The sequence below is a fragment of the Castor canadensis genome, chromosome 7 (assembly GCF_047511655.1).
Source record: "Castor canadensis chromosome 7, mCasCan1.hap1v2, whole genome shotgun sequence".
Classification (NCBI taxonomy): domain Eukaryota; kingdom Metazoa; phylum Chordata; class Mammalia; order Rodentia; family Castoridae; genus Castor; species Castor canadensis.
The window spans coordinates 5658744-5684387 of NC_133392.1; the positions used below are offsets into that span (position 1 = coordinate 5658744).

A 25644-nucleotide genomic window follows, 5' to 3' on the forward strand; every position below is an offset into this window, starting at 1 on the left:
TCAAACAAAGTGGAGTCGCTGCTGTCAACTTAAATCAAAAACAAGTAAATAAAACTTAGGGAGGAGGGGTTCTTACACATGATTACTGATAGGAACTGTCACAAAACCTGCCAAAACCACAAGCCTGAACAGTGGCCACGACAAACTCAAAAATTGCTCTCCAAGGACACCCTCCCTATCATCTGTCTATTCAACCTCAGACTGATGCAACCTTGTTATTGATCACTGTGGCCAAGGATTATTGCTCATGTATCTGATGTAACCCTCATTTCTGCCTCTACAAACTTCACCTTGCACCAAGTGTGCTGGCACATATTTGCACTCCCAGCCCTGGTGAGGCTGAGGCAGGAGGACTGTGAGTTGAAGGCCATTTTGGGCTACACAGTGAGTTCCAAGTCAGCCTGGACTACAACCCTGTTTGAACAAAACAAAACAAACTAACAACAATGACAAAAACCTCCCTTTGCTTCAACCTCTGTGCATAAGCCCATGGTTTATTGTTGCATAGCATTCTGATTACAATACTCTACTCTGCCCCAAAAAATATTCTCTGAAGATTCTCAATGTTACTGGTTTTTCATTTGGTCTTTATTTTAGGCTGACCAGAACCAAACCACCTTCAGAGAGAATCACTGTCTCCTGGAGCCAGCTTTTGTGCTCCCCTTTCCATTCCAGCCTTCTTCAGATTTGTTCAGTCTTCTCTCAGATGGAGACTCCTCTGTTTTGGTAGAGGCTCTCTGATGATGTTATTTTGGTGTTTTGGAAGGAATCTTTCATTAAGAATTAAGGCAGACCTCCTAAAGGCAATACTTTGGGGCAAATACTCCAAAGAAGGGTCTTTTGGCTGGTACCCTTTGTTTTCTGAGTGAAGTTTGCTCCTGCAGCAGCACTGGACAGAGTTTAACTCAAACCCAGCAAGGTCAGCTGCCCCCAGAAGTCCCAGCAACAATTGTGCACAAGGTTCCACCAGAGTTGCCCTCTTGTGCAAGGATTTCTCATTCACTTTTAATTTAAGAGAGCTCATGGTAACATTTGAACAGGTTTCTGATGGTTTATTTCAATTCTTCACACCTACCTTAATATTTTTGTTTGATCTGCATGCCTAGAATTTTCTTGTGAGGACCCCTCTGGTAATTCTTAAACTATAATTACAGGGTTAGCATGTGCCGGATTTTTAGGTCTATCTCCTTCTTTCCTCTGCCAATTTTGAATCTGTTGACTTGTGTGGTATACCAACATACTTTTGTTATTAGATACTGCTTGGAAGTCTCTTGTTTCAGTTAGTCATAGCTAAAATCCAAACATGTAATACTTAACTCCTGACTCATTTTGAGGATGAAAAGCAGCGAAGGACAACAGGCTATCAAAAGAGACTTGTAAAAACCACACTACTATGGAAACAGCCTTACCTGAAAATTTGATCCACACCCTTCATAAAACTGTAAATAAAAATTAAAAAGTCTGGCTATATGAATGGGTGGCCTTAACTATCTCCATTTATTCATAAATGTAATTTGGATTCAACTGTCATTCTATAAACTGGAAAATTTATTTGGCTACATTACTGTATCTCATGAATTTGTTGGTAAAATAAAGTTGTCTTCAGAATTTTTAGCCAACATTTTTGTCTGGATTTCATAGTTAGACAGAGTTGTATTTATCTCTGTTAGATGTTTAAGATCATAATAGTATAAATTTTATCTAAGAACAAATACACAAAAAAGAATACAATGGAGGGTCCACTACTAACTGTGTGTAAAGTACAGCAATTTACTGCTTATAGTTTTTCTTTAACAAAAAAATTTTAAATAATGACTATGTTTAAATGCTATCTCAGTTTTCATAACTAACCTAGGAATAATCACTAAAAATAAGTAAATGAGGTAAATGTAGATAAAATAAATGTTTCTAAATAGAAATTAAAATGATCTTGGCTTCTTAAACCTGAGTTCAAATCCTAGTACCACCACAAAAATACAGGAAATATTAACATTTGTTTTGATTTAGTAAGAAAAAAACATGAAAGGACAAATATATTTTCTAATAAAAAGAGGATCGATTTTATCTAAATTTGAAGATTATTAAAGAATATTTTAAAGTATAAATGTGAGAAAGCAAACAAGACAGAAAAGAGTGAAGTGCATAGAAATACAAAAGAAAAAAAAAGTCCTAAAGAACAAGAGTGTATTTCCATTGAGAAGGGTTTAGAAGATGTTTTTTGAATGAAACATGATTTTTAGGCAAAATAAAAATTTTTGTTCAAAAGTAGAATGGCTGGATTGTTCCAAAAGGGAAAAAAAGAATAATGGAGCAAAACTAAAGACTTTAACCAACTGCCATGGTGCTAAGGAAGCCACAGAACATTTGCGAAGGCCAAATCTCATAAAGGAAATTTATGTGCATTCAAGATAGGTATAATTTTTTTAAAATATAGGCTGTTTTAAGAATTAAACATTAACACACTGACATAAAACCAGAATCTACTTCTCTATCTTTAAAGCAGCAAGAGTTTCTTAACATATTGATCTGTTCTTGGTAAGAGTTATAAAAACTGGCTTAGGGAAGAAAGACTTAATGTTTTATCAAGATAATTCCTGCTGTCTTTATTAGCTTATTTGCTTAGAAAAAACAGAATCTTAACAGAGTTAAGGTTTCTTAAGCATCTATTTGTTTTAAGTCTCACGAGTGATTACACCTCTAGTTAAATCTGGCTCATAACTGACTAAGTAAATGACTACTACTGAGTAGTGATGTTTGATATTACTATTAATATAGATATTCTACAGATTATGTAAAATTTACAAAAGTCTGATGGTCCCAGTGTAATGCTCTCAGTCATGACTGCTATCTCAAAATGTTGTATGCAATAAAAATACCTAACATCTCTTGTCAATTGCTAAATGCTCACCAAATTTTAACCATGGTTATCCTGAGTCTTTTGCCATCAAAAGTATTAATTCCTCTTCAAACATTTGGAATCAGATTTATTTTTTAAAAAGAGTTAAGTACTCTAAAGTACAATTTTCTGGTAAAAGTAAGCTCATTTTATAAACCTTGTACCTGCTGCCTGTCAAAATTCTGCGGAAGTAAAACTCCTAACAAAATAACCTGGTGCAGTGCTTTGCGGTGACACACACCTCCTGCAGAACAGAGAGAACTGAACTGAACAATGGACTCCAGTGATCTTCACCTGAGACCCACTACTTCTATAACCTCTTCATTGCTAAATGTGGCTACAAACATTTGACACTGATTCCCAGTCACCAATCATTCCCCACTCCAATGTGGGACTCGACCAACAACCAGGAAACATCCATCCCAGCAATGAGAGACAAATTCTAACTATGGCATGACTATGTTTTCAGAGAAAAATCTTGATCAAAAGGGGAGAACATGAAAGAAATATGAAAGTTGTCAAAATCAAAATGGAGTTGCTCATGTCAACCCTATCAAAGACCAGTAAGTCAAGCAGTGAGGTTAGGAGGGAGAGATGCTGGAGCATGACTATCTGACAGCAACCATCAGAAAGACTCTTGCAGAGCCACAAGCCTGCACAGAGGCTACCACAGCCTTAAACAAACTAATTCAACAAGGACATCTGCCTAGCAACTGTCTCTGCTCTACCCTGGACGGAAGCCACTGTACGACCAAAGATTAATGCTTCAAGTATCTAATGCAATCCCCTCACCCTGTAAACCCTCCACCCTTTGAATACACCAACAGTTCCACAATGGCCCGCACATTCCCTTTGCGATGAATGCTCTTATGTCCCAAAAAATGCCTTAGTTCTTTGAAAAATCTCTTTTGTTGTTTGTATGGGGGTTTTTGGAAGTACCCGAGTTTGAACTCAGGGCCTTCTGCTTCCCAGTCAGTTGCTCTGAGACGTGAGTCAGAATTCCAAGATCCTTTTGCTTCAGTTATTTTTTTAATAGGGTTTTGCACTTTTGTACAAGCCAGCCTGAACTGTTGTCTTCCTACCTATGCCCCCCTCATAGCTGAGATTACAGGTACACACACAGTGCAGCTTATTTGTTGAGATGAGGTCTTGCTAACTACCCCCCAACCCCAAGTGAGCCTCAAACTACAATTGTCCAGATGTCCACCTCCCAAGCAGCTGGGAACAGAGGCATGAACCTCTAATTTTTTAACTTGGCAACAGTTATTAAGTCAGAGAAAATACTGATGGTGGCAGTGGCAGTGAGAGGGTATGTGTGCATGCATGTAGTCAAACTGTCACTGGATGTCTGGGAGATGGAACAGTAATAATGTACCTTATAAAACCTAGATACAAAACTCTCGAGGACTTCATATGCTCTGGGTGGTCACCATGAAAATGATGTAGAAGCAGAGTCCCTAATATCACCTGTTTAACATCCTTTCCTTAAGCCCATATGTCCCCAGGCCTTGGAAGGCACCTGGGGAATGGATCAGTCAAAACCTAGTCTTGCTATGAGCACATGATAAAAGCGAGAGCACACAAGGGAGGGGTGAGGATAGGTAAGACACCTAAAAAATTAGCTAGCATTTGTTGCCCTCAATGCAGAGAAACTAAAGCAGATACCTTAAAAGCAACTGAGGCCAATAGGAAAAGGGGACCAGGTACTAGAGAGAAGGTTAGATCAAAAAGAATTAACCTAGAAGGTAACACCCATGCACAGGAAATCAATTTGAGTCAATACCCTGTATAGCTATCCTTATCTCAACCAGCAAAAACCCTTGTCCCTTCCTGTTATTGCTTATACTCTCTCTACAACAAAATTAGAAATAAGGGCAAAATGTATTGGGGGGGGAGGGGGGGAGTGGGTGGTAAGGGAGTGGGTGGAGGCAGGGGGGAGAAATGAACCAAGCCTTGTATGCACATATGAATAATAAAAGAAAAAAAAAAAAAAAAAAAAAACCTAGTCTTGGCCAGGTACCCAAGGCTCACGCCTCTAATCCTAACTACTCAGGAGGCAGAGATCAGGAGGATTGTGGTTTGAAGCCAGCCAGGGCAAAGAGTTCATGAGACCCTACCTTGAAAAATCCTTCACAAAAATACAGCTGGGGAGTGGCTCAAGGTGAACGCCTTGAGTTCAAGCCCCAGTACCACAAAAAAAAAAAAAAAAAAACTCTCTAGTGAAAGCCTGAAATATGGATTTCATGGTCGGGGATTACTGGTCCATTTACAGTCATATGGTTCAAGTCCCAGACAATTTGAAAGTGGGCTTTCTTTAACAGAAGTGAGAAGTGGGCTTCTGACCCAGCAGGAGGTCTGTGTGGTTGGCCTGCAGAAAACCACTCACTTCTTGGTTTGATGTTTCCTCTTCAAAAGTACACCCCCACCCAGACAAAGTCTTAATGTTTTCTCTTGAAATAAGCCATAGCAACAAGTGTACATTCCAGTGCATTTTATACAACTAAACCAAGAAGTAGGATTAAAATCAGCAGGCCAACACAGTCCTGCAGCACAGGGATTAAGTTGGACACCAGGTGAGTTCTCAGTCCAGCCAGGAGTAACAACAGGGACTCCTGCCCCACACTCAGGGCACCTCACTGAAACAGTACAGGGGACAAAAGGAAATGATGACATGCCCAATGTCTGAACACCAGTAGGAGAGGACAGATCTGCACTGCTCGGTCAGGATGCCGACTTACAGACTTCACATTTGCCTCCAAAAAATGAGGAAGGTTGAAGAATTATACAAAGGTTTCAGGCTTTTAATAAAACTGTATGACAAGTATAAAATATTAATTCAACTATCCAAATAGAAAGAAAATTATTAATAAAAAGGGTGGGGAGATAATGTAAGGAAATATACAGTGTTCCTTGGGACAAATGAGTTTGTGGGGTCATTAGAATCCGTACTAATCTGAGCAGAGTTTGAAGCAACCCTGTGAAAGAATACCAAGTGCAGAACAGGACAGAACCATTACTTCTAAATTTAAAGAAAACTTGATATTTTTTTTCTTTGTAATCATCTCAATGGTAGCAAGTGATTGCCTCCCCAGAACAGACAATCATACATTTTAAAAGCTACAATGTACACTGATTATCTTCGGGCTCAGGTGTACACCGAAATTACAAATCACAGGCTTTGGCCTTTGCTTTTCAATGATCTATTACCAACACTGTTTGTCATTACTGTTCTCTTGCAAGACTCCTTCTCTCTCCCTGTCTTGCAATGGACCTGTTTGAACTGGGTGCCATCTCCAGTCCTTGGGGCAAGTAGGAGAGAATTGAGAAGGGCCACACCTGTAGACAAGGAGTTGTGTGACACTTTAATAATTTTCAGGGGTTGCACTCACCATGCTGTGTGAAGAGGTCACTGTGAACGATTTCGATCAAGCAATAGAGCTTCTGAATGGTCAGCAAACCCGTGGGGACATTAAGGATGAAATCAGTAAACATTTTGCTATGAGGAAAAACATAAGTGACACAATTCAGCAATTCACAATCCAATGACCTAAGGCAGTTCTGAGACCCAAAGCCATTTAATAGTCATGAAATGCCACCAGCACATTGGGTAAAACCCCTTATACAATATTGACCAAAATTTTATCCCCCCCCCAAAAAAAAAAAACGGTTTAAATTATTATTTATTGTACTTCATAACCACTAACATAGCTATAATTCAAATGACAGAGAATAGAAAGTGTTGGGGAGTGTGTAAAGAAACTGGAAATTTCATACCATGCTGGCCGGAATGTAAACTGGTGCAGACACTTTGGAACAGTTTGACATTGCCTCAGAATGTTAAACACAGTTACTATATGACCCAGCAATTTCAATTCTTAGGTATATACTCAAAAAGAATAAGAAAATAAATATTCACATGAAAATTTGTACATGACTCAAAGAAGCATGATTCACAGTACTCAAAAAGTAGAAACAACCCAAATATCCATCAACTGAAAAATGGAAAAACAAAATACTGTATTCCGCACAATTCATACAAAGAAAGGAAGTACAATGACCCTTACTACAACAGGCAGGTGCATTGAAAACACAATGATAAATGAAGCCACATATTGTATGATCCCATTTCTACGAAATGCACAGAAAAGATAAATCTAGTGATACTTCAGTGATGGTCTAGGGCAGAGGATGGAAAATGAGTGGCACAAGGGATCTTCTGGAGATAATAAAAATGCTATAAAACTGGACTCTGGTGATAGCTACACAATTTTACAAATATACTAAAAATCATCGAACTGAACACTCTAAAAAACACCTGACTTTGTAGTTTGGGAATAATTTCTAAATGAAGCTGTTTTAAAATTTTACTTTTACAATTGTTTGACAGACCCATGATGGAATATTAAAAAGACCTTTTATTAGTAACTGAAGAAATACAAATTGTAATGATAAGAAACTATTTCATCGGTCATATTTGTAAAGTTCTATGTAATGCTTATTCCTACTGTTGGCAAAGTTTGGGAAAACAGATAGCAAAATGTACTGATAGAATGCTGGTTTGCTCTTTCAGAGGATAACTAGATAATATTTACTCAAAATCTTTTTAAAAAAATGTAAGACCGAGTATTCCACCTCTTTGAGTATCCTAATAATATAAAAAACAGGCATTTCCAGCAATTAAGTTACAGAATATTTTACCCTCCCATATGATATAATGATTAAAAAAAAATGGACACAATCCAGTATCCCTCAGGTAGGTTAATGGTGAGAGGCCCGTCCTTTGTAATCAAAAAGCCCAACGTGGCCTTGAACCAGACACTCAGCAGCTGAGTTATCATGGATGAGCAAATTTTGCCTAAAAATAGAACCAATGTCAAACCATTGTAGTAACGATTAGCTGGCTAATACATGGGAAGTGGTTTGCGTAAAGCTCATTTTGTATGGGGAAACACATAATAGATGTCATGTCTATTGCTACAGCTTAAATAAATGATGTGCCAGCAAAGAACCGTGCACAATCACAGTTAGTAATAATTACGATGCAGAAGAGGACCCCATGACATAGAAAACAAGATGTCTTAAGTGCACGGTCTGGTCATGAAGAAAAGAATGCTGACCTTCTCAGGTTTGTGTGTGTGTGCACACACGTGTTAGGATCCAGATCTTTCAGATTATTTTTTGGATAATGGACTAAAGTTTGAGTTATTTTCTTCTATGATCACTTGTTTTCTAAAAATATGAATTGATTTTCTCAGTAGGAAAAGACATATACATAAATCAGTACAAAAGACATTGAGGACAGTCATATATGCACAAAGGACAGAGGGAAGAAGCAGGGAACACAGCCCTGGAGAAGCAGAACTTCCTTGGAACTCCAAGCACATGGTACAAGCGCCAATTTGTGAGCATCGTTGGTGCCTCTCTGTGGGCAAGTGGCTGATCCCAGAGCCCAGTGAGAAGAAAGAGTCCCAGACTATAGCCACAGTCCACACCAAACAGGTCCTCTATTTCCTCTCAATCTCCAACCCTGAATGTCTCATATATACACTGGATGTCCTAGGAAGGCCCTAAGACCAAATGCATGGGCTTGGTTTCTAATTCAAATTTGGGATATAGTTTTTCTAACAATTTCTGAGGGCACCCATGCTGCTCTAAAAACTATGCTCCAAGGAAGAGACTTTGCAGAGACGTGAGTGGGCAGACACACTGCCCAGGGCCCATCTGTTCCTCCATTTATTGTTTAGGGCCTGCTAAGCATAACTATGTTGTCACACCCCAGAAACAGAAAATAAATATGTCCCTGCTGTATATCGAGTCGCAGACATATCAGAGACAGAGCCTCAGCCTTCGATTCCAGGCATGAGTGACCAAGGGTGGACATAAGGTGCGGGAAAGATGACCACCCTTTCTCCAGTTAAAGCAGTCGGGAGAGACGGCCTATGACTACTATTTAGGAGTTCTTCTAGAGCTGGTACAAACGGTGCCACCCCAGGCAGGTAGTTCACTGCGTTAAACCAAAACCAAAGCTAAAAGCAGATGAGCGCTGTGCTATTAGACTAACCTGTGGCTGCAGAGACCACGCATCTGCATCCCAGTGCTCCCAACACCACTTCCCAGAGAGAAGCAGCACCCACATTACACAGCAAACACTGGGTGTGGACACTGAGGGGTGGACAGGTGGGGGCTAAAAAGAAGGATTTTATCCCCAGTCTCACTGCTAAGTCTAAAAGTCCAATGACACCTCTCTCACATTTGGTTTTTGTTTTCTTGTGTTTAAATATTTTCTTATATGACAACTTCTGATCCTTCTGCCTGTGGCTCTGAGCCCCTCACTCAGTAGCTCAGGGAGAGAAGCTGTATGTGTTATACAGAAGGGGCCGACACAGGAATTAGGGAAGCTTCCGTCTAAGTTTTTTAGGCAGTGAAAATTAAAACAAAACCAAAGCCCACATATTGAAACATAAATATTGAACTGTGAAAAATGCCAAATGTCTGCCACGTTCCCATCAGGCCATAAACCATCTTCTTCTAAGGATATCATTGTGGCTGTTGCCAGGTGATACCGTTCGCAAAGAAAGTCACCATGACATCCAGCAGCATACATGCCAGAATGGTCAGAGCACGAACTGATGCAGACAGGAGACAAAACCCAGAGCATCCCACAAACAAGGCATATTAACAAGCATCTGTGCATGGCAAATGTTCCCCTCGGTGCTAATTACCTGAGTTCCTTGGGATCAAACACCAACTTCACATCGTTGACAATCGTGGGCAAGTATTTCAGCGCTGACCCCTGCAAACCAGAAAATAGAAGGCTGAACTACATGCAGGATGGTAGTGGTTAATACAAACTCACAATTCCTGTGAAGAACACAGGAACGTCAAGAAGAGAAGGATTGCTTCCAGAAGGAGCTGAAGGCTAACCACACTGAAAACAGAGCAAAGAAAAAAATTCTCTGATCCAAGAAATTGGTCATTTCTTATATGGTTGTGTTGCCACATAATAAAAGTAATAGCATCAGAAACCAACATTTATCACCTGCAGGCCAAGGGACTATACTTTGAGCTGAACCTTTATGTGGTTTTTCTCCTTTAATCGTAACTACTCACAAAACCAAAGAAGACCTGTTCCCAAGAAGACTCCTGTGTGAAATCATCTAGAGCACTCCACATTCAACAATTAAGACATGGTGGCTTTGTTCTATTCCAAAAATCTTCCCCTGTATCTGTTTTTCCTTAGCTATGAATCATTTTGCTCTTATGTAACCTTATCTCCTACATTCATATTCTGTATCTTCCCAAAAACGCACATGTCCAAAAAATAGATTAATGGTAGTTATGGACCCAATTGCCTGCCATGCCCTGCACTAGGACCCTGCACGTTTCATCTTTAATTCTACCAGACCTCCAACTGGAGTTTGTTAGTTGGAAGAAGAAACTAAAGATGGAGACATTAATTACTTCACTCCGTTCACACAGCTAGGACTGAACTAAGCTAGAAACAAAATTCATTTTGGGAAAAACTAGAAACTCTCTTTCGTTTGCTATTTCCTACTCCTGATTTTAAGTGTCCTGACCTGGCTGTGCCACCTTTTACCTGTGACTCTAAATAATCCCTTGTGCCAGGCTGAGCTCCACCTCCCTGAAGGAAATCTGGCTCATATTAGATACTTCAAGGATTGCACTAAAACTCAAAACCAAGTTAAAGAGAGAACAGAATGACACTTTGAACACTGGAAAATACTATGCTTATTCCATAAATAATTGACAGCACTCTTCTGCAAAAGCAAGTGGCAAAAACCCCCTTTAAAAATATTACCCTGAAACAGAACTTTCTCAAAAGAAGAAACTCAAATGGCCAAAAAACACATGAAAAAATGCTCACCATCCCTAGCAATAAAGGAAATGCAGATTAAAACCACACTAAGATGCCACCTCACCCCTGTTAGAATAGCCAACATCAGCAACACCACTAACAATAGGTGTTGGTCAGGATGTGGGGAAAAAGGAACCCTCTTACACTGTTGGTGGGAATGTAAACTAGTACAACCACTCTGGAAAAAAATTTGGAGGCTACTTAAAAATCCAAACATGGATCTACCATTTGATCCAGCAATACCACTCTTGGGGATATACCCAAAAGACTGTTACTCCAGAGGCACCTGCACACCCATGTTTATTGCGGCACTATTCACAATAGCCAAGTTATGGAAACAGCCAAGATGCCCCACCACTGACGAATGGATTAAGAAAATGTGATATCTATACACAATGGAATTTTATGCAGCCATGAAGAAGAATGAAATGTTATCATTCGCAGGTAAATGGATGGAACTGGAGAATATTATTCTGAGTGAGGTTAGCCTGTCCCAAAAGACCAAAAATCGTATGCTCTCCCTCATATGCAGACATTAGATCAAGCACAAACACAACAAGGGGATTGGACTTTGATCACATGATAAAGCGAGAGCACACAAGGAAGATATGAGGATAGGTAAGACACCCAAAAACCTAGATAGCATTTGTTGCCCTCAATGCACAGAAACTAATGCAGATACTTTAAAGTGACAGAGGCCAATAGGAGAAGGGGACCAGGAACTAGAGAAAACGTTGGTTCGAGAAGAATTAATTTAGAAGGTAACACACATGCACAGGAAATTAATGTGAGTCAACTCCCTGTATACCTATCCTTATCTCAACTAGCAAAAACCCTTGGTCCCTCCTATTATTGCTTATACTCTCTCTTCAATAAAATCAGAGATAAGGGCAAAATAGTTTCTGCCTGGTAGTGAGGTGGGGGGGAGGGTAAGGGAGGGGGTGGGGGAAGGGGGAAGAAATGACCCAAACATTGTATGCACATATGAATAAAAAAATATATATGTATTACCCTGACTGTCTATGATCAATGGATTTGTAACAATACTACACAGTCCCCCAGCATCACTGACTAATAAACTCCATCCCATACCTCGTGCACCAGCAAAGTTAACTTTTTTGTTGCTGTTGTTCATTTATTCACATGTGCATACATTGTTTGGGTCATTTCTTCACCCTGCCCGCCTCCCCCACCCTTCCTCCCTCCCTTTCTCAGTAAAAAGTTAACTTTAAAGGCATTACAGATCTTAAATGAGAAACTTAGAGCTAGTGAAACTTTTGGAAGAAAATACTTGTGACTCTGGGTTAAGCACAGAGTTCTTAGATAGGATCCTAACTGCACAGTCTGTGAAAGAAAACACCCAAAACAAAGAGCTCAGACTGTGAGATAACAAAGAAGAAGTTGCAAAGCACTGTCTGATGAAGATCTGCACCTAGGACTTACAAATAACACAAAAACTCAAAAATAAGAAAACAATTTTCCTGCTTTAAAAAAAGAAAAAACGAATGAGCAGAAGACTTGAAAAGACACTTTTCCGAGGAAGATATATGGATGGCAAAAGGCACTGAAAAGATGCTTGCTCAGGGTGACTACAAATTAAAAACACAATGAGACACTATGAAGTACCAATACATCCATCACACTTCCAAAAACTCTTAAAAATGTGCTGTTTGCATATGCTGCAGGTCTGACCGCAAACTCAGTGGGGCAACTCCAGGAAAGAACTTGGCAACTCCTTACAATGAGACTTCTGCGTTTCTGTGAACTATGTTCACAAAAAACCCTGCATGTGAAAGTTTTCCTCAGCTCTATCTATAATCAATAAAAACGAGAGCAACGCAAAAGTCCCTCAAGAGGTGGGTCCACATAATAGAGTACACTCAGCACCAAAAATAACACACTACCATTGCACACACACCACATCCATGGGGGAAGAAGGGGAGGAGAGAGAGAAATGAATCCCAGTTATAGTTGAAAATAATTCCATTTTCAATATTCTAGAACAGTCCAAAGTACAGGGATTCAGAACATACTAGTGGATACTGGAGGGGATGGAGATGAGGGAGGAGTCGCCTGCAGGGAGGAACAGAAGAATGTCAAAGTAAATGGAGCTCTCCCTTAGGAGGGCTTTGCGGAAACCTACAGAGCTACCCAAAATGAAAGGGGGAACCTGCACATCAATCTTCATCACCTGGAAATATGCCCATAGCTATCTGGTACGGAAAATGCCTGCAACGGTGCTGAGGACCTGTCTCAACTCTGGCACAGAAGACTGAAGTAGCCGGATTCAAGTCACTTCAGATGAACTTCAGTACCCTACTATCCAGCGCGAACATTCTATCACATCTGACACACTTCCTAGGTGCTCCACTCCACTCACACACGATGTCTTCAAGCCAGTCTCTGGAGAGAGGTTCGTGACCATCTCTGCTCACAGACGAGAATGTGCAGGCACAAAACATGAAGGCATCTGCTCAGATTTGCACTGCTAGGATTTGTGGCAGTCTGTCAAGTCTGGCCACTTCTATGAAACCTCCATGTTCAGTCGTCACCACAAATCTCAACATTCTGCAGCCAAGAAGACAGACAGGTGGGCAACTCTTACCCTTAAACCTCCACTGCAGATTATGGGGTGAAGGCTGTTCTTGGCAAATGTTAACCCTATCCTTCAATCAATGCCACACGGATCAAGGGATTCCAATTAGCTGGTGTGAGCTGCAGTTGAAAAAATGTTAAACAGAAATAATTTCATTCTGGTTTCAAACGTTCTGCTTCAATGACCCTCAGACTTGGTCTGGAAAATATTTATCATAACATTTAATAGTAAGTGTTTGCACAGGCTGATTTCTCGGGTTCTTAAAGTACCTCATTTGGTTTGTGGATGTCTAGAGGGAAAGGTACAAATTGGCTTCATACATTTTATGCTGTAGCCAACAGAACATCATGGGCCTGCAGCCACTTCATAAATACCACTTTACAGGGACAGAGCAGACAGCGACAAACCAGTCAGGCCTTTATGGCCCAATTGCTCCTGGTCCCCTGGGGCTGCCCGCTGCTGTGTTAACCAGGACAGATGGAGTACCAGGCAGTGTCAGGGTCTCCCTGGGCACCTCCACCCCAAGGGTGTCCCAGTGAAATGCACAGAGGGGCCTGTGCCTGCTGAGACGGGGCACAGGAGGCCAGTGAGCCACAGCATTGATTAGCCCAGAATTCTGCTCATGAGACCAAAGACTGAAGACATCCTAGCTTACAGAAATAAGACTGAGAGAAGAGAGATGGACTGCAAACACAAGGCCCTAATGACATGACACCTGATCTTACGTGACCCTTTCCATGACATCACCAACTCCCTCCTCATGGAATTCATGACCCTGGCTCCTCCAGGGCCCAAATTATGCTCTGGCCCTGGTCCCAGAGTCCCATGCAGGGCCCTCCTCCTCCTGCCCCTCACGTGTGGCTGTCTTGGGGTTTTTCCACCTGTTGCCACAGGGACCTCATATCATGTCAAGCTACTGACTCACAACCCTAATCTAGAGCTCCCTTTCTTCTGAGCTCCACACCCACCCCACAATGGCCACTGGACATCTGACTGGCTGCCACATGGACATGGCTGACTCCACTTCCCCAACAGAAACCCAGCCTGCCCTCTCCTCCCCAGCTAGCTGCATTGCCACCACCATGCTGTACCACACATGACTGAACACCAAGGCAGACATCTCTCTTCCTCATAGCCCACAAAATTCATTCCATCCTATTAACCTCCCCTGCCACAGACACCACCTGGTTTTACCACCTTCTCCCTGCTGCAGACACCACCTGGCTGGGCCCCTGTGGTCTCCACTGCTTCCACTGCAGTTTATTACTCACTGGGCAGCCAGAGGAGCCCACCTGGTACACAAATCTATCTTGAGTATTTGTGTGAGGGCCTCTGCTCTGGGCATGAGGGTCACCTGGTCAGCATCCCCAGAGGTCCCTGGGCTGTGCCATACCTACCTGGGACTTGCCCACTTGTGGTCCCTCTCAAACCAATGTCATACCTGTTCCCAGTTTCCTCAGAGGCTATGCACAAGCTGTTCCCTTCCTAGGCCACCATTCCTCTACTACCACAGCCTACACCTCAGCTAACCACTTACCATCAGTCCTCAGCTTAGACCTCACTTTCTCCAGGACACAGGGGTGATGGTGAGGCAGCTAGAGACGTTCCCATCATAGGCAACAATCTGAGGTCAGCCACTATGTCCCCACAGACATAAGCTCTTCTGTTTTATGTCTTCACAGAGACCATAGGACACAGCCAACCATCACAATGATGTGATCCTTGTATGGTCACCTCTTTACTCTTAAGAAACACTCACCCTTCTGCTTCAACCACATCTGTTGCCACCATTAGCAAAGAGAGAAAAACATGCCTTCCAGTTTACAGAGCCAGCCAGAGCAGGGAGCTCTGGTTGCCACTCTCCCAGTGCCCTATGACTCTGCAGTAGGCATGTACCATCACCAGTCATCTGGCTCTAAGTACCATGCTCTACTTGGCCATTTCAAATACAGGTGGTTTGTCAGGAGTTTCCAGCACTGTGGACTCTGCTTGCACTAGCAACAAGACTTCAGATCCTCTGTGCACTTGGACTGCTGTGCTGATTCAGGTCTAGGTCAAGCAGCTACCTGTCACTTGAACAACGTGCCAAGACACCATACACTTGATATATAAAGCAAGGGCACTGCACTGTGGGTGGAAAGCCCTGGGCAGAATCTTATCTAAAGAGACTCCTCCAGAAATAAGAGTCTGAATGCACACAGGAGCACTGACACCACCATGGCAGACAGGAGGGGTACCGTGGGGTAGCTAAGGACAGGGCTCCCAGGCCAGAATGTCTGGATCCAAAGCATCCAACATCTGCCATGTGAAATCTCCCATCAGGGCCACTCCTGGGGAAGATAGTGGAAATTAGTAAGACATGCCTCCAGGGTCTGTTGTGGCTGTCGCACAAGATAAACTCAACTCAGGATTGCAACAGATCCCAGTGCTACCTCCTCAGTAGTGCAGATGCACGCAAATAAATGTTAACTGGGAAAACTTCTGTACCGCGCAGAGCTCACAAACCTGAGTCTTCCTTCACTGAGTGGAAACCTTCACTTATGAAGTGCTGCATAACATGGCAAATACTGAGTAGAACTGATCGCAGAGGTCAGGATGAGAGCAATGAAGGGTACTTAACGTTTTTCCTGGTGTTGTTGGATTTTTATTATTTCTGTCAAATCAGTGAATGTCTTTATTTAAATGAAATGCTGCTCAGAATGCGTAAGGCTCTTCTGAATTGCCAATGAGGAGCTGGACACCAGTGTCCTGCAGCCCCTGCAGCCCACGCCTCACACAGTGGGATAACCACTCTTCTATTCACAAGGGGATGTGGAATTGGGAGATTGGTGTGGTGGACAAGGTTATAGGATGTTACCGAAAGACAGAGCTGGGTGGAATGGGGGCCTCACACTCCACTGCACAGGGCTGGGGAACAAGAGCCAGTCATACCTGTGACCAGTCATACCCCAGAACGGGATGAGCCCTACACTGGAAGTTAGATGAACTCACCAATTTTTAGTTTTGTTTATTTATCTCCCACTCCTTAAGTCATAAGTGAATTTACAAATGGACACTTGCTTTTTAAGTAGCAATTTCTTCGGATTTGATTTTTAAGCCCAGCTAACTTAATAACAGTTTAAGACCTGGCTTGAGTTCTTCTTTGAACCTGATGAAGACTTCATCTGTCCACCTGAGAGAGGACAAGTCCAATTCTTAATTCCCTTGGGCCCGGAGCAATCACACATGTGCACTGACACCCCTCTCCCTACCCCGGCCACACACCTGAGTCACACACACACTTGGTCGTGTGAAATGTATCAGGGTCCAGATCACTAAGCCAACAAGCCACAGGAAGATACCAGAAACAGAATTAGAAGGAATCGTGACTGGTGGGAGAGCAATTTCTACTTCTGTGAAAAGACAGGCAGGCTGCCGAACGTCCCTCTTAAAACTGGGTTCACCTCTTAATACCATCCGGGCAAAAAGGAACTCATAGGATTCAGCAATCACAACTCTTAGGGAGGAATGTGAGGTTGAAACCGAATCAAATGGACAAGGAACACAGTGAGACCACAGTTTTAGAGGGAAAACCAGGAAACTCACAAAAGGACTATGAAAGGGCAGAAGATGCTAAAAGTTTTTTAATTGCCAAAATAGTTCAGGTTAGAGAAATTAAATCAATTTTATACTCTAAGCAAACTTAATTGTCATGCATCTCAGGAGAATGTCAACTTAATACAAACTGTAAAACAAAACAAAGCTGCACTTTCCAGCCAGCATCAGCTCAATGTTGTAAGTGTCTCTAGCTAAAAATACTATGATAATGAGTAATAGATACTATTTTAGGGTAAAGTTCAGGCTACATTATTCAGTACAATTATTTTAATTAAATCCATTAGCATATCTTTATATAAGATTAGGAGAGCTATTGGTGATACAAAATAAGTATTTCTTGAATAATGTATGAAGCAATTATTAATTTACATATTTCTGGAGAAAATGCACATTAAAATGATGCCATTTAGAAGTTTTGAGCTAAAATATATATGGTCCACAAATTCTTCTTTCAGACTGAATTGCTCCATCTTTGGAAGATTGGGGGCACAGCCAAACACCTTCAGAAAGACCAGATAATCTTGACAGAAAAAAGTGTAACAAGACCACTTCTGCCAGCAGGTACTCCTGGACCCACCAGGGCTAGGGTCTTGATGAGTCAGGGCAGGTGGCTAGACATGATGACTTGACTCAGCTAAAAAACAGAAGCACACAGCCCTTTCAGCAGCTCAAGGATGTACTGTTGGTGCATATCTGTTATGGGAATTCAGAACAAAGAAAGACAAAGACGATTGCTTCAGCTCCTTAGATCCGGTTAAATAAAGACAACCTACATCGTAAGTTTCTCAAATCTAAAAAGAGCTCTTTCTTTTGTAACCAAGCTTCCTTGAAGCAGATACTGGTCTTTACAGTAGCATTCCTCATCTCTCCTGCCAACACTTGGGTTCATTCAATCCCCAGTGTCAAGTGAGCTGCTGGGGGATCCTGTTCCTAGGAACACCTATATGTTAACCATAAGATTAATAAAGAAAGGACAACTTACTATCATTTCTCAGTGAATACAGTCCAAGCTCCCATGCTTAAAAAACCATTCATTAAGCCCATGGACTTGGGGAATATCAACAACAGGGAGAGGGTCTCCTGATGTCACAGGTGGAGGGACATGGTCTTCATTGTGTAGGTCTGCATTCAGCATCTCGGGATCGTGAGGTGTGTGCACACACACACACACACACACACACACATAAAATAGTCTCCTTGCCCACATGACTCTGTTACAAATGGGTTCCCACAGCACAGAAGTCCTCAGTCCTGGGGTCCGCCTGGCAAGCCCTGGACCAGCAGATACCAGAGGCTGGTCCATTCTGATCACAATGACCATTTTCTGTGTCCAACCCAGGGATAAGTAAATCCCTGTTCTTCCTCTCATACACCTTCCATCAGAACCACATCTGGCACACACAGCCAAGGCCTGCACCTCGTGTAGATCCCTAACACCAGACACAGTAGAGACCATCAGGGAATGTGATTGAGGATGGAGTAAAGTGTAACAACACAGGGTCAGATAAGCCACCATGAGTCAGGTAGTCAGCACAGGGCAACAGTGACCCGTAAAGCACAGGCACCCTGCAAACTAAAGGCTCAGGAGAGGGCAAACAAGATAACCACACCAAAGGGAATACTTTCCTCATCTTTGGAGCCACTGTGAGCTCCTTAACCTCCCACAATCCATTTGTCAGGAGTTAAGTCAAGCTAAATAGGGGTATTAGCATAACCAAGCAAGAACAAATTTGAATTAAATTATTTAACTTTTCTTTCTCTTCTTCATTTTTTTAACTTTACAGGAGCTCAGTCGTGTAGCTAAAGAGCTCAGGAAGAGGAGAGGGATCCTGTGAAAAGGGTTCCAACGCCTCCAACGATTAGTGAAAATTGGTTACCTGTCTAGATAGCAGGAAGCTTCCAAATGATGGAGATTTTCTAAAAACATGCTTGACATTCAGAAGTCCACAGGCAAGAAAATGGTCCAGCCCCACAGTATCTGAAGGGCTCAAACTGTAGTGAAGCAGTTTGGAAAACAGGGAGTGAAGAAAATGGCACTGATGTTTTACACAGGGTCTGAATAATCTGGCACAATGGAGCCTTTCAGGCCAGAAGTGGAGGAAAGCAGTACATAAGCAAGACAGAGGAAGAGCCATGCAGCTCTGTCACCATTCTCCACCACACCAGTCTCCTTACTGCCCCCTGCTCCAGTCCACAGTCCCAACCCAGACAGCCTGTCTGAGAGGACAACCAGGGTGTGTAGCAGAGCTGCTGAGCAGAAGAAAGTCCCCTGAGGTAGAGACAAAATGACCAGTCCTCTCAGATGCCCCATTCCAGCAAACTCCAGCCACACCCACCCCCATCTCAGTCCATCTGCACCCTGCTGCCCTGCACTCATGCCCAACCCTTACTATAGAGAGAGGTTACAATTCTGCCTCCCACAGAATACACTCAAGCCCTACCTCCTGTGGTACGGCTTGAATGCCCCTTCAATGTTCATGTTCAAATTCACTAACCATTGTAGTGGTTACACCCTCTCACAACCCACAGGCTTCCAACACATATTGACACACACAGTTAAGAAAGTCCTTACCAGAGGCTGGCACCTCAGTTCTGGAACTGGAAGCAATACATTTCTGTTCATTATCAATCACTAGTCTCAGGAGCTCTGTTATAGCCACACAAAACAGACCAAGACACCCCCGTGCCTAGGACTATCAACTGACTGAGAAACAGTCTTTGCAAAGAAAATCAAATTAGGCTGAGGGTAAAAGGTAAATCCAGTAGTGTTTCATCTTTATCAGAGAAACAAGAAGAACATGTAAACAGAGACACATGCAAGAAGAATGCCATATCCAGGCTCAGACAGGACTGCAGTGACACAGCTGCCAAAGAAGATCACCAAGGGCTCCACAACAGCCAGAAGCCAGAGGGACTGCAGAGGATTCTCCCCCGGTGTCTTCAGAGAGACCACAGTCCTGCTGATTCCTTGACCTTGGACATCTGGCCTCCCGAAGTGTGGGGGAACATACTCCTGCTGTTTCGAGCCGCCTGGTCTACGTTCACGCGTCACATATGTGCAGGAAGAGCAACACAGCACCCAGGCCAAGACCGAAAGGGCACCTTACATCCAGGATTCTCTCAATACTTGCAGAAAAACAGCAGTGTTTGTTTTTATCTTCATTCTGGTTCTAACCCAAACCTTTGTAAAATCCAATAAAAAGGAATTTTGTGAAACCTGAAGTACCACTTGGATGGCACAGCAGCTTCAGATCACTACTTTGTAAAACTATCTCAGTGTTTTTACTCTCAAAGCCCATTCCCATCTCACCATGGAGAGCTAAGCAAGATCCTCACATAGACAGGACTCACAGCCATGCACAGATGACACAGTGGGCAGCAGACATGAGGACCATGGCTGACACACAGGGACACTGAGGTACTGGAACAGGGCCAGGATTTTGAACCACATTTCCAGGATCAAATGCTACCACCCCCTCCTCATCCAATGCCCTGCTCCCCAGCTCTCCTGCATTGCTGTTACAGACTCCCATGTACCCACGGTCCCTCCTGTATCCATGGTCCAGCCACTCTTGTCCAACAGTACCTTCCTACAGTGATGCAATTGTTCTACAGCTTTCTGCCCAAGAGCCTGAACTACAGCCGGGGGGACAGCTGAGGAATGGTAATTGGGCTTATCTCCTTTGAATAGATTTAAATTCAAGTGGAGTGCTGCAAGTCTAGAAGACATACCATAGTGGAACCGAACTGTTTCATCTCTGTCCTCAGGTTCATTGACACCAGCTTCTCTCAGTTTCATCCAGAGGTGCATCTGGTGGGCAGAAACTAGGGTATTCCAGGAAATGGGGAAAAGGGGGTGCCTGTCACGTGTACAGGGTTTCCTTCAGGGTGTTGGAAATGTTTGGGAACTACATGGTGAGTGTGTACCCAATGCCATGGGACTGTGTGTGCTAAGATGGTCACAGTGGTGAACTTCATGTGATACGTACTTAGCACAATGATAAATAGAGGAAATAATGAAAGCATCCAGTTCTTGACTCTTTACTCACTGACTCCAAGCCACTGTGTGTCCCTTAGCCACAGCCTGTGGCTGACCCATGCAATGGTCTCCAACAGCGACAGACATGTACCTGGGAAACATCAGGATACTTCAGGTGACCTTTAAAATGAACCTGAGCTCGCTTTTATTAGTGAGCGCTAATGCCACTGCCTAGTGAGCTGGAGGGCCTACATCTTCTAAGCAAACCACCAGCAATGCCAGCACTCTAATTGTCGAGATTCAATGGGACCCACCCAGGTAGGAATCTAAGGAAACCAGAAGGGAGAGTCAACCCTATAACCCAGATGCCTATCACTGTCCAAAGACGACACCTTCGCCTCCCTTCCCCTAAACAAGCTCACACTTCTGTAGTCACTTTTGACCATCCTCCAATCCTTATCTCAACAAACACTCTGCAGCAGGGGATATAAAACATAAAAAGGGCTACCCAGCAAGGCTGGGGAATCCTGCTGGAAGTAAACTTCCAAATACAGGGGGCTTCCCTTTTTTCTATGTAATAGCAGCGCTGACCTCTGAGGGAGGTGCAGTCACAGACCATTCATGACCACAATATTCTAACTCTCTTTCAGGCTGGGCTTCTCTGAAGTGAATATAATTAAACGTGGAATCACAGAGAAGTCAACATGAATGAATTTAAATGGGCTTCTCCCAGAACCTGGCTTCAAGTTCATTTTTCTGGGTAAAACCAAATGAAATAAAATGTACCTTTCATGTTGCCTTTCCTACATCCAGTCCAAACAAGCTGTAAGTTAGTTGGGAAGTACCAAAATCATTGTTATTTTCAGATGCAGAAGTGACAGATTAATTTCAACCATAAACAGATTTCATAGAAAGACCTAAATGAAGACAAACAAAAAGACTATGGGGGGGGGTTCTACTGGGCACATAACCACAAGTCAGTTAATCAGCATTTAATAACTTCTGATAGGTATATTTCACATAGACATGTGAACAGCATCGCTGTTTGCAATCTGGCCCAAAAAAATGGGTATTTTGCTACAGAGGAGGACTGTGTCTGCTTCCAAAACTGACTGAAGGAAAGAGAAAATGTCACAGGACAGGAAGGTGAACAGTACATAGTCAGTGAAAGGGACAAAAGCCCAGCATCCAATTTCTAAAAGATTTGGTATTTGATGATTTCACAATGAGCCTGAACATATGATAATGAAAAATAGGGGATGCTTGATGGCAGTGAACTGGTTATCAAGTTAAATAAAAACTGTAATAAATTTTATAATTACACTGATAACTGCCAACATTGGAGGAGAAAACCTGCTAGCTTTCGCTTTGCATTTGTAAGGGATGATTTAGAGCGAATCAGAGAAAACTCTGAAATTAAAGACAAAAGCAATGGCAAGAAAATAATTACATGTATTGGAAAATGAAATGACATGACCATCAGAGAAAATTAAATAATTCAGCTCTGAATCTTGGAAGGTCTAAAATTTGACAAACATAATAGTGTATAAAAATAAATCCAGGAAGAAGAAAGCTCAGCATGAGATTCCAGGGTTATTTCCAAAATTTGTGTTGATAACCAAATCACCATGTATTTAGTGCCTGGTTAATACAGAAATGATTAATACTCTATGTAAGTGGCCCTAAGCCAATGCCAATCCCTAGCTCTGTGATACTGCTTGCATGTCATTGGTGTGACCTCACAAAGGTATGGCTGCAACCCCAAATCCGCAGAACACTTGAACAAGAGGAAGCAATTGGGGATGCGGCTGGGAATGAGCTCTGTGCAGTAACTTGGGTGTCCTTATACTGGAGAAGCACCTCATCCCCACCCCAGGGTAACCCTTGAGTAGTTTCTAGAAGGTTGAGCACCCAGGATATCAAAGAGAACCCCTAGAACACAACTGATCCATACTCATAACATATAGATATTAACCTATATATACATTTACACTCTCCTGTCTTGTGAAACTAGTGTATATTAACCTTTCATGTGAATCTTTGACATCACCAGCCTTCTCATGGACAGCACCCAGTGGTCATCATTTTATACTTAAAAATCTTAATTACGTAAGATATGATACATTTTATGAATCACAGGAATTTTTTCCCAAAGCCACAAGTACCCTTTTTTTTTTTTTAATTTATCAGCTGGGTACATATTCGTAATCTTTCATGAGCTCTACAAAATAGCCAATTATTCTATTTTTAATGTGACCTTTAAAAGGTTTATTTAAAATGACATCCAACAATTGCATTCATTCCAGCAGGGAAATGCCAAATATATGCTAAATTTCTTTGCTTTTTTTTATTCATTCTTCCAGGTAACTTCTGAAATCATGCCAAACCAACATGGAGGTTTCAGGCAAAAAAGTTTTAGTACTTTGGGGTGTGTGTGTGTGTGTGTGTGTGTGTGTGTTTTAAGTAAAGCAATGAGAAAGATGTTAGAAGGACTCAAGGGAAGGCTGCTGAACTTCTAACAGATGGTTTGGAGGAAATGTGGGGAGTCCTCATAGTAAACAGTTACATTATGAAGACCAAGATGGGTTCCCTTCCAAGACCAGAGGGACTTTTCCAGATCTGGTTCATGCAATCTGCAGGACCACTTCCTTCAACTGCAACACTGCCCAGGACTGAGAAGGGCAGGGCTGTGACCTTTCATTGCACTTGCTCACACCATCTCCCAGGAGCTGACACTCTAATACCTTTCTGCCTCCCCAGCACCTCCCATATCTTCTAACTGATGCTGGGAGGTATTTATTCAGTGAATGCATGTATGAATAAAATCACCAAAAGGCTTTAAAAAAAAAAAAAAACTAAAATGCTATTGAGCATCCCAAATGCCTATGTGCAATCTGGACACATTAATCTTATAGCAGACCAAAACTTTTAAAATTCAGATCTGTTCCCTATTAAGAGATCTGGGCCCTCCTCCTTCAAGGTCAGAAGGTACTTTCTGAAATAAAATGATGATAGCTACATAAACAGAGTTGATTTTGGTTGCTTTATTTTGACAGACAGCACAGTTCTCTACTGTATCTTTGCTCTGACTAGAACATATAAAACTGGCTCTGTATTACTCCAACCCCAAACCTGCCCACTGGTAGAAATTCATGCCTATAATGCTGCCTGGTACATACAGGCTAAAATAACTCTAGTGAACACAATGTTTGTGGTTGATGGTGACTTGTTCTTTTAATATTTATTCTCTCATAAAAGGCTGCCAACTGTGTGCAAAAAGATCCAGGAAGCCACATAATAAAGAAGGCTGAAGAATAAAAGGAATCTGAAGCTCCCTCCCCAAAAAGCAAAGTCAAGGCTTCCCTGTTGTTGCAGAGGCCAGGGATTGACAAAACATAGCAAACCACAAATAGGAGAAGGCAGTCCTGCTTGTGGACAGACTACTGCTCCCTCAGGGTATTACCTACACTGGCGTTTTCCCATGCAGGTTACCAAAAAGAAGGGTTCAGACACCCTGAGGAATGCCCAAACCCCAGTACTCCTCAGAGGCCCGTCTAGGGAAAGGGCATTCCACAACCCAAAACCAGGTTCAACAACTTGGCTTGCTGATGGCAATGCGTCTTTAAACCAGATGTCTGTACTTAACAAAACTGAGGTCAGAGATAATTAAAATGTGGTACCTAGAGGCCCCTGGAGCCCCAGCCCAGTGGAAAACATACATATATTTAACTATGGCTTTATATATGATCTTCCTAATTGCAATGTGTAAGACTCACTCACCAACAAAGGATTAATTAATTGTAAGTCATGAGATACCCATAATTATGGGCAGGAGATTATTGGGTGAAGGATTTAAGGATAAAAGAGGTAAAAAAAAATAATAATAACTTTCTTTAATCATCAAATTACAGAATATTAAATAATGGGATTTGAAAGGATTTAGATACACTAAGAATGCTTATTGTTAGGGACAATATAGCAAAATACAGAAAATTACGACTGTTTCAAATGTAAAAACTTTTCATTATATTTATAATAAGCAACAGTCACGCAATAGTGTGGTCAGAACTCCTTGCAGTGCTGACCCTGGGTGAAGAAAGCACAACACAGCTGTTGGCTATAATTTGTTTTCTCTCCTGTGCCATAATATACTAAAGGGACAGAAAGATTACTCTGTTCTAAAACCTTAAACAGCTTCTCAAATGTTTTAAGTAACTTTTAATGGGTTTTTCTTTTTCTTTTCTGTATCACAGGAATTTGTTTAGAAGATTAAGAAATCACCTTAGGAAAAGTAGAAAACAGAACTCACTAATCATCTTCCATTTAGCCTTTTATATGAGTAAATAGGGAAATCATTTCTAATCACATCCATTATAAAGAATTCAAATTACTGCACTCAGTTTTATTATCTATCAACAGGAAGCACACTTCCTTACTATGAACTTGAAGTTAGTGAGTTTCTTATAAGATTAAATCACAATTTAATAGCCCAAGGGTTTCTTAAATCAAGGCAGTCAGGTCAGGAGAAGGAAATAAAGGAGGCACAGAGAGACAAGGCACCAGGGCACACTGCCAAGGCCCCCAAGAAGAGGCCCTGTGAGGAGCCATCTGGGATGTGTCCTGGAATGCAATACACCAGGTGTTTCACATCACACAGATGCCATGGCAGGTGCATTTGCAGAGCAATTTTCTTACTTCCA

The 25644-nt window shown here is 42.0% G+C and overlaps 1 protein-coding gene across 2 annotated transcripts in view; it reads right to left on the minus strand.

Moving 5' to 3' along the window:
- Positions 1-25644, minus strand: part of Dock1 (dedicator of cytokinesis 1) — a 477546-nt gene that overhangs the window by 306865 nt on the left and 145037 nt on the right. For both annotated transcript variants that reach the window (XM_074078054.1, XM_020167338.2), the window contains exons 24-25: positions 9619-9689; positions 6286-6392 (exon numbers count right to left, since the gene is read on the minus strand). In XM_074078054.1, the coding sequence (XP_073934155.1) occupies positions 6286-6392; positions 9619-9689 (178 nt within the window). The remainder of the gene's footprint in view (positions 1-6285; positions 6393-9618; positions 9690-25644) is intronic.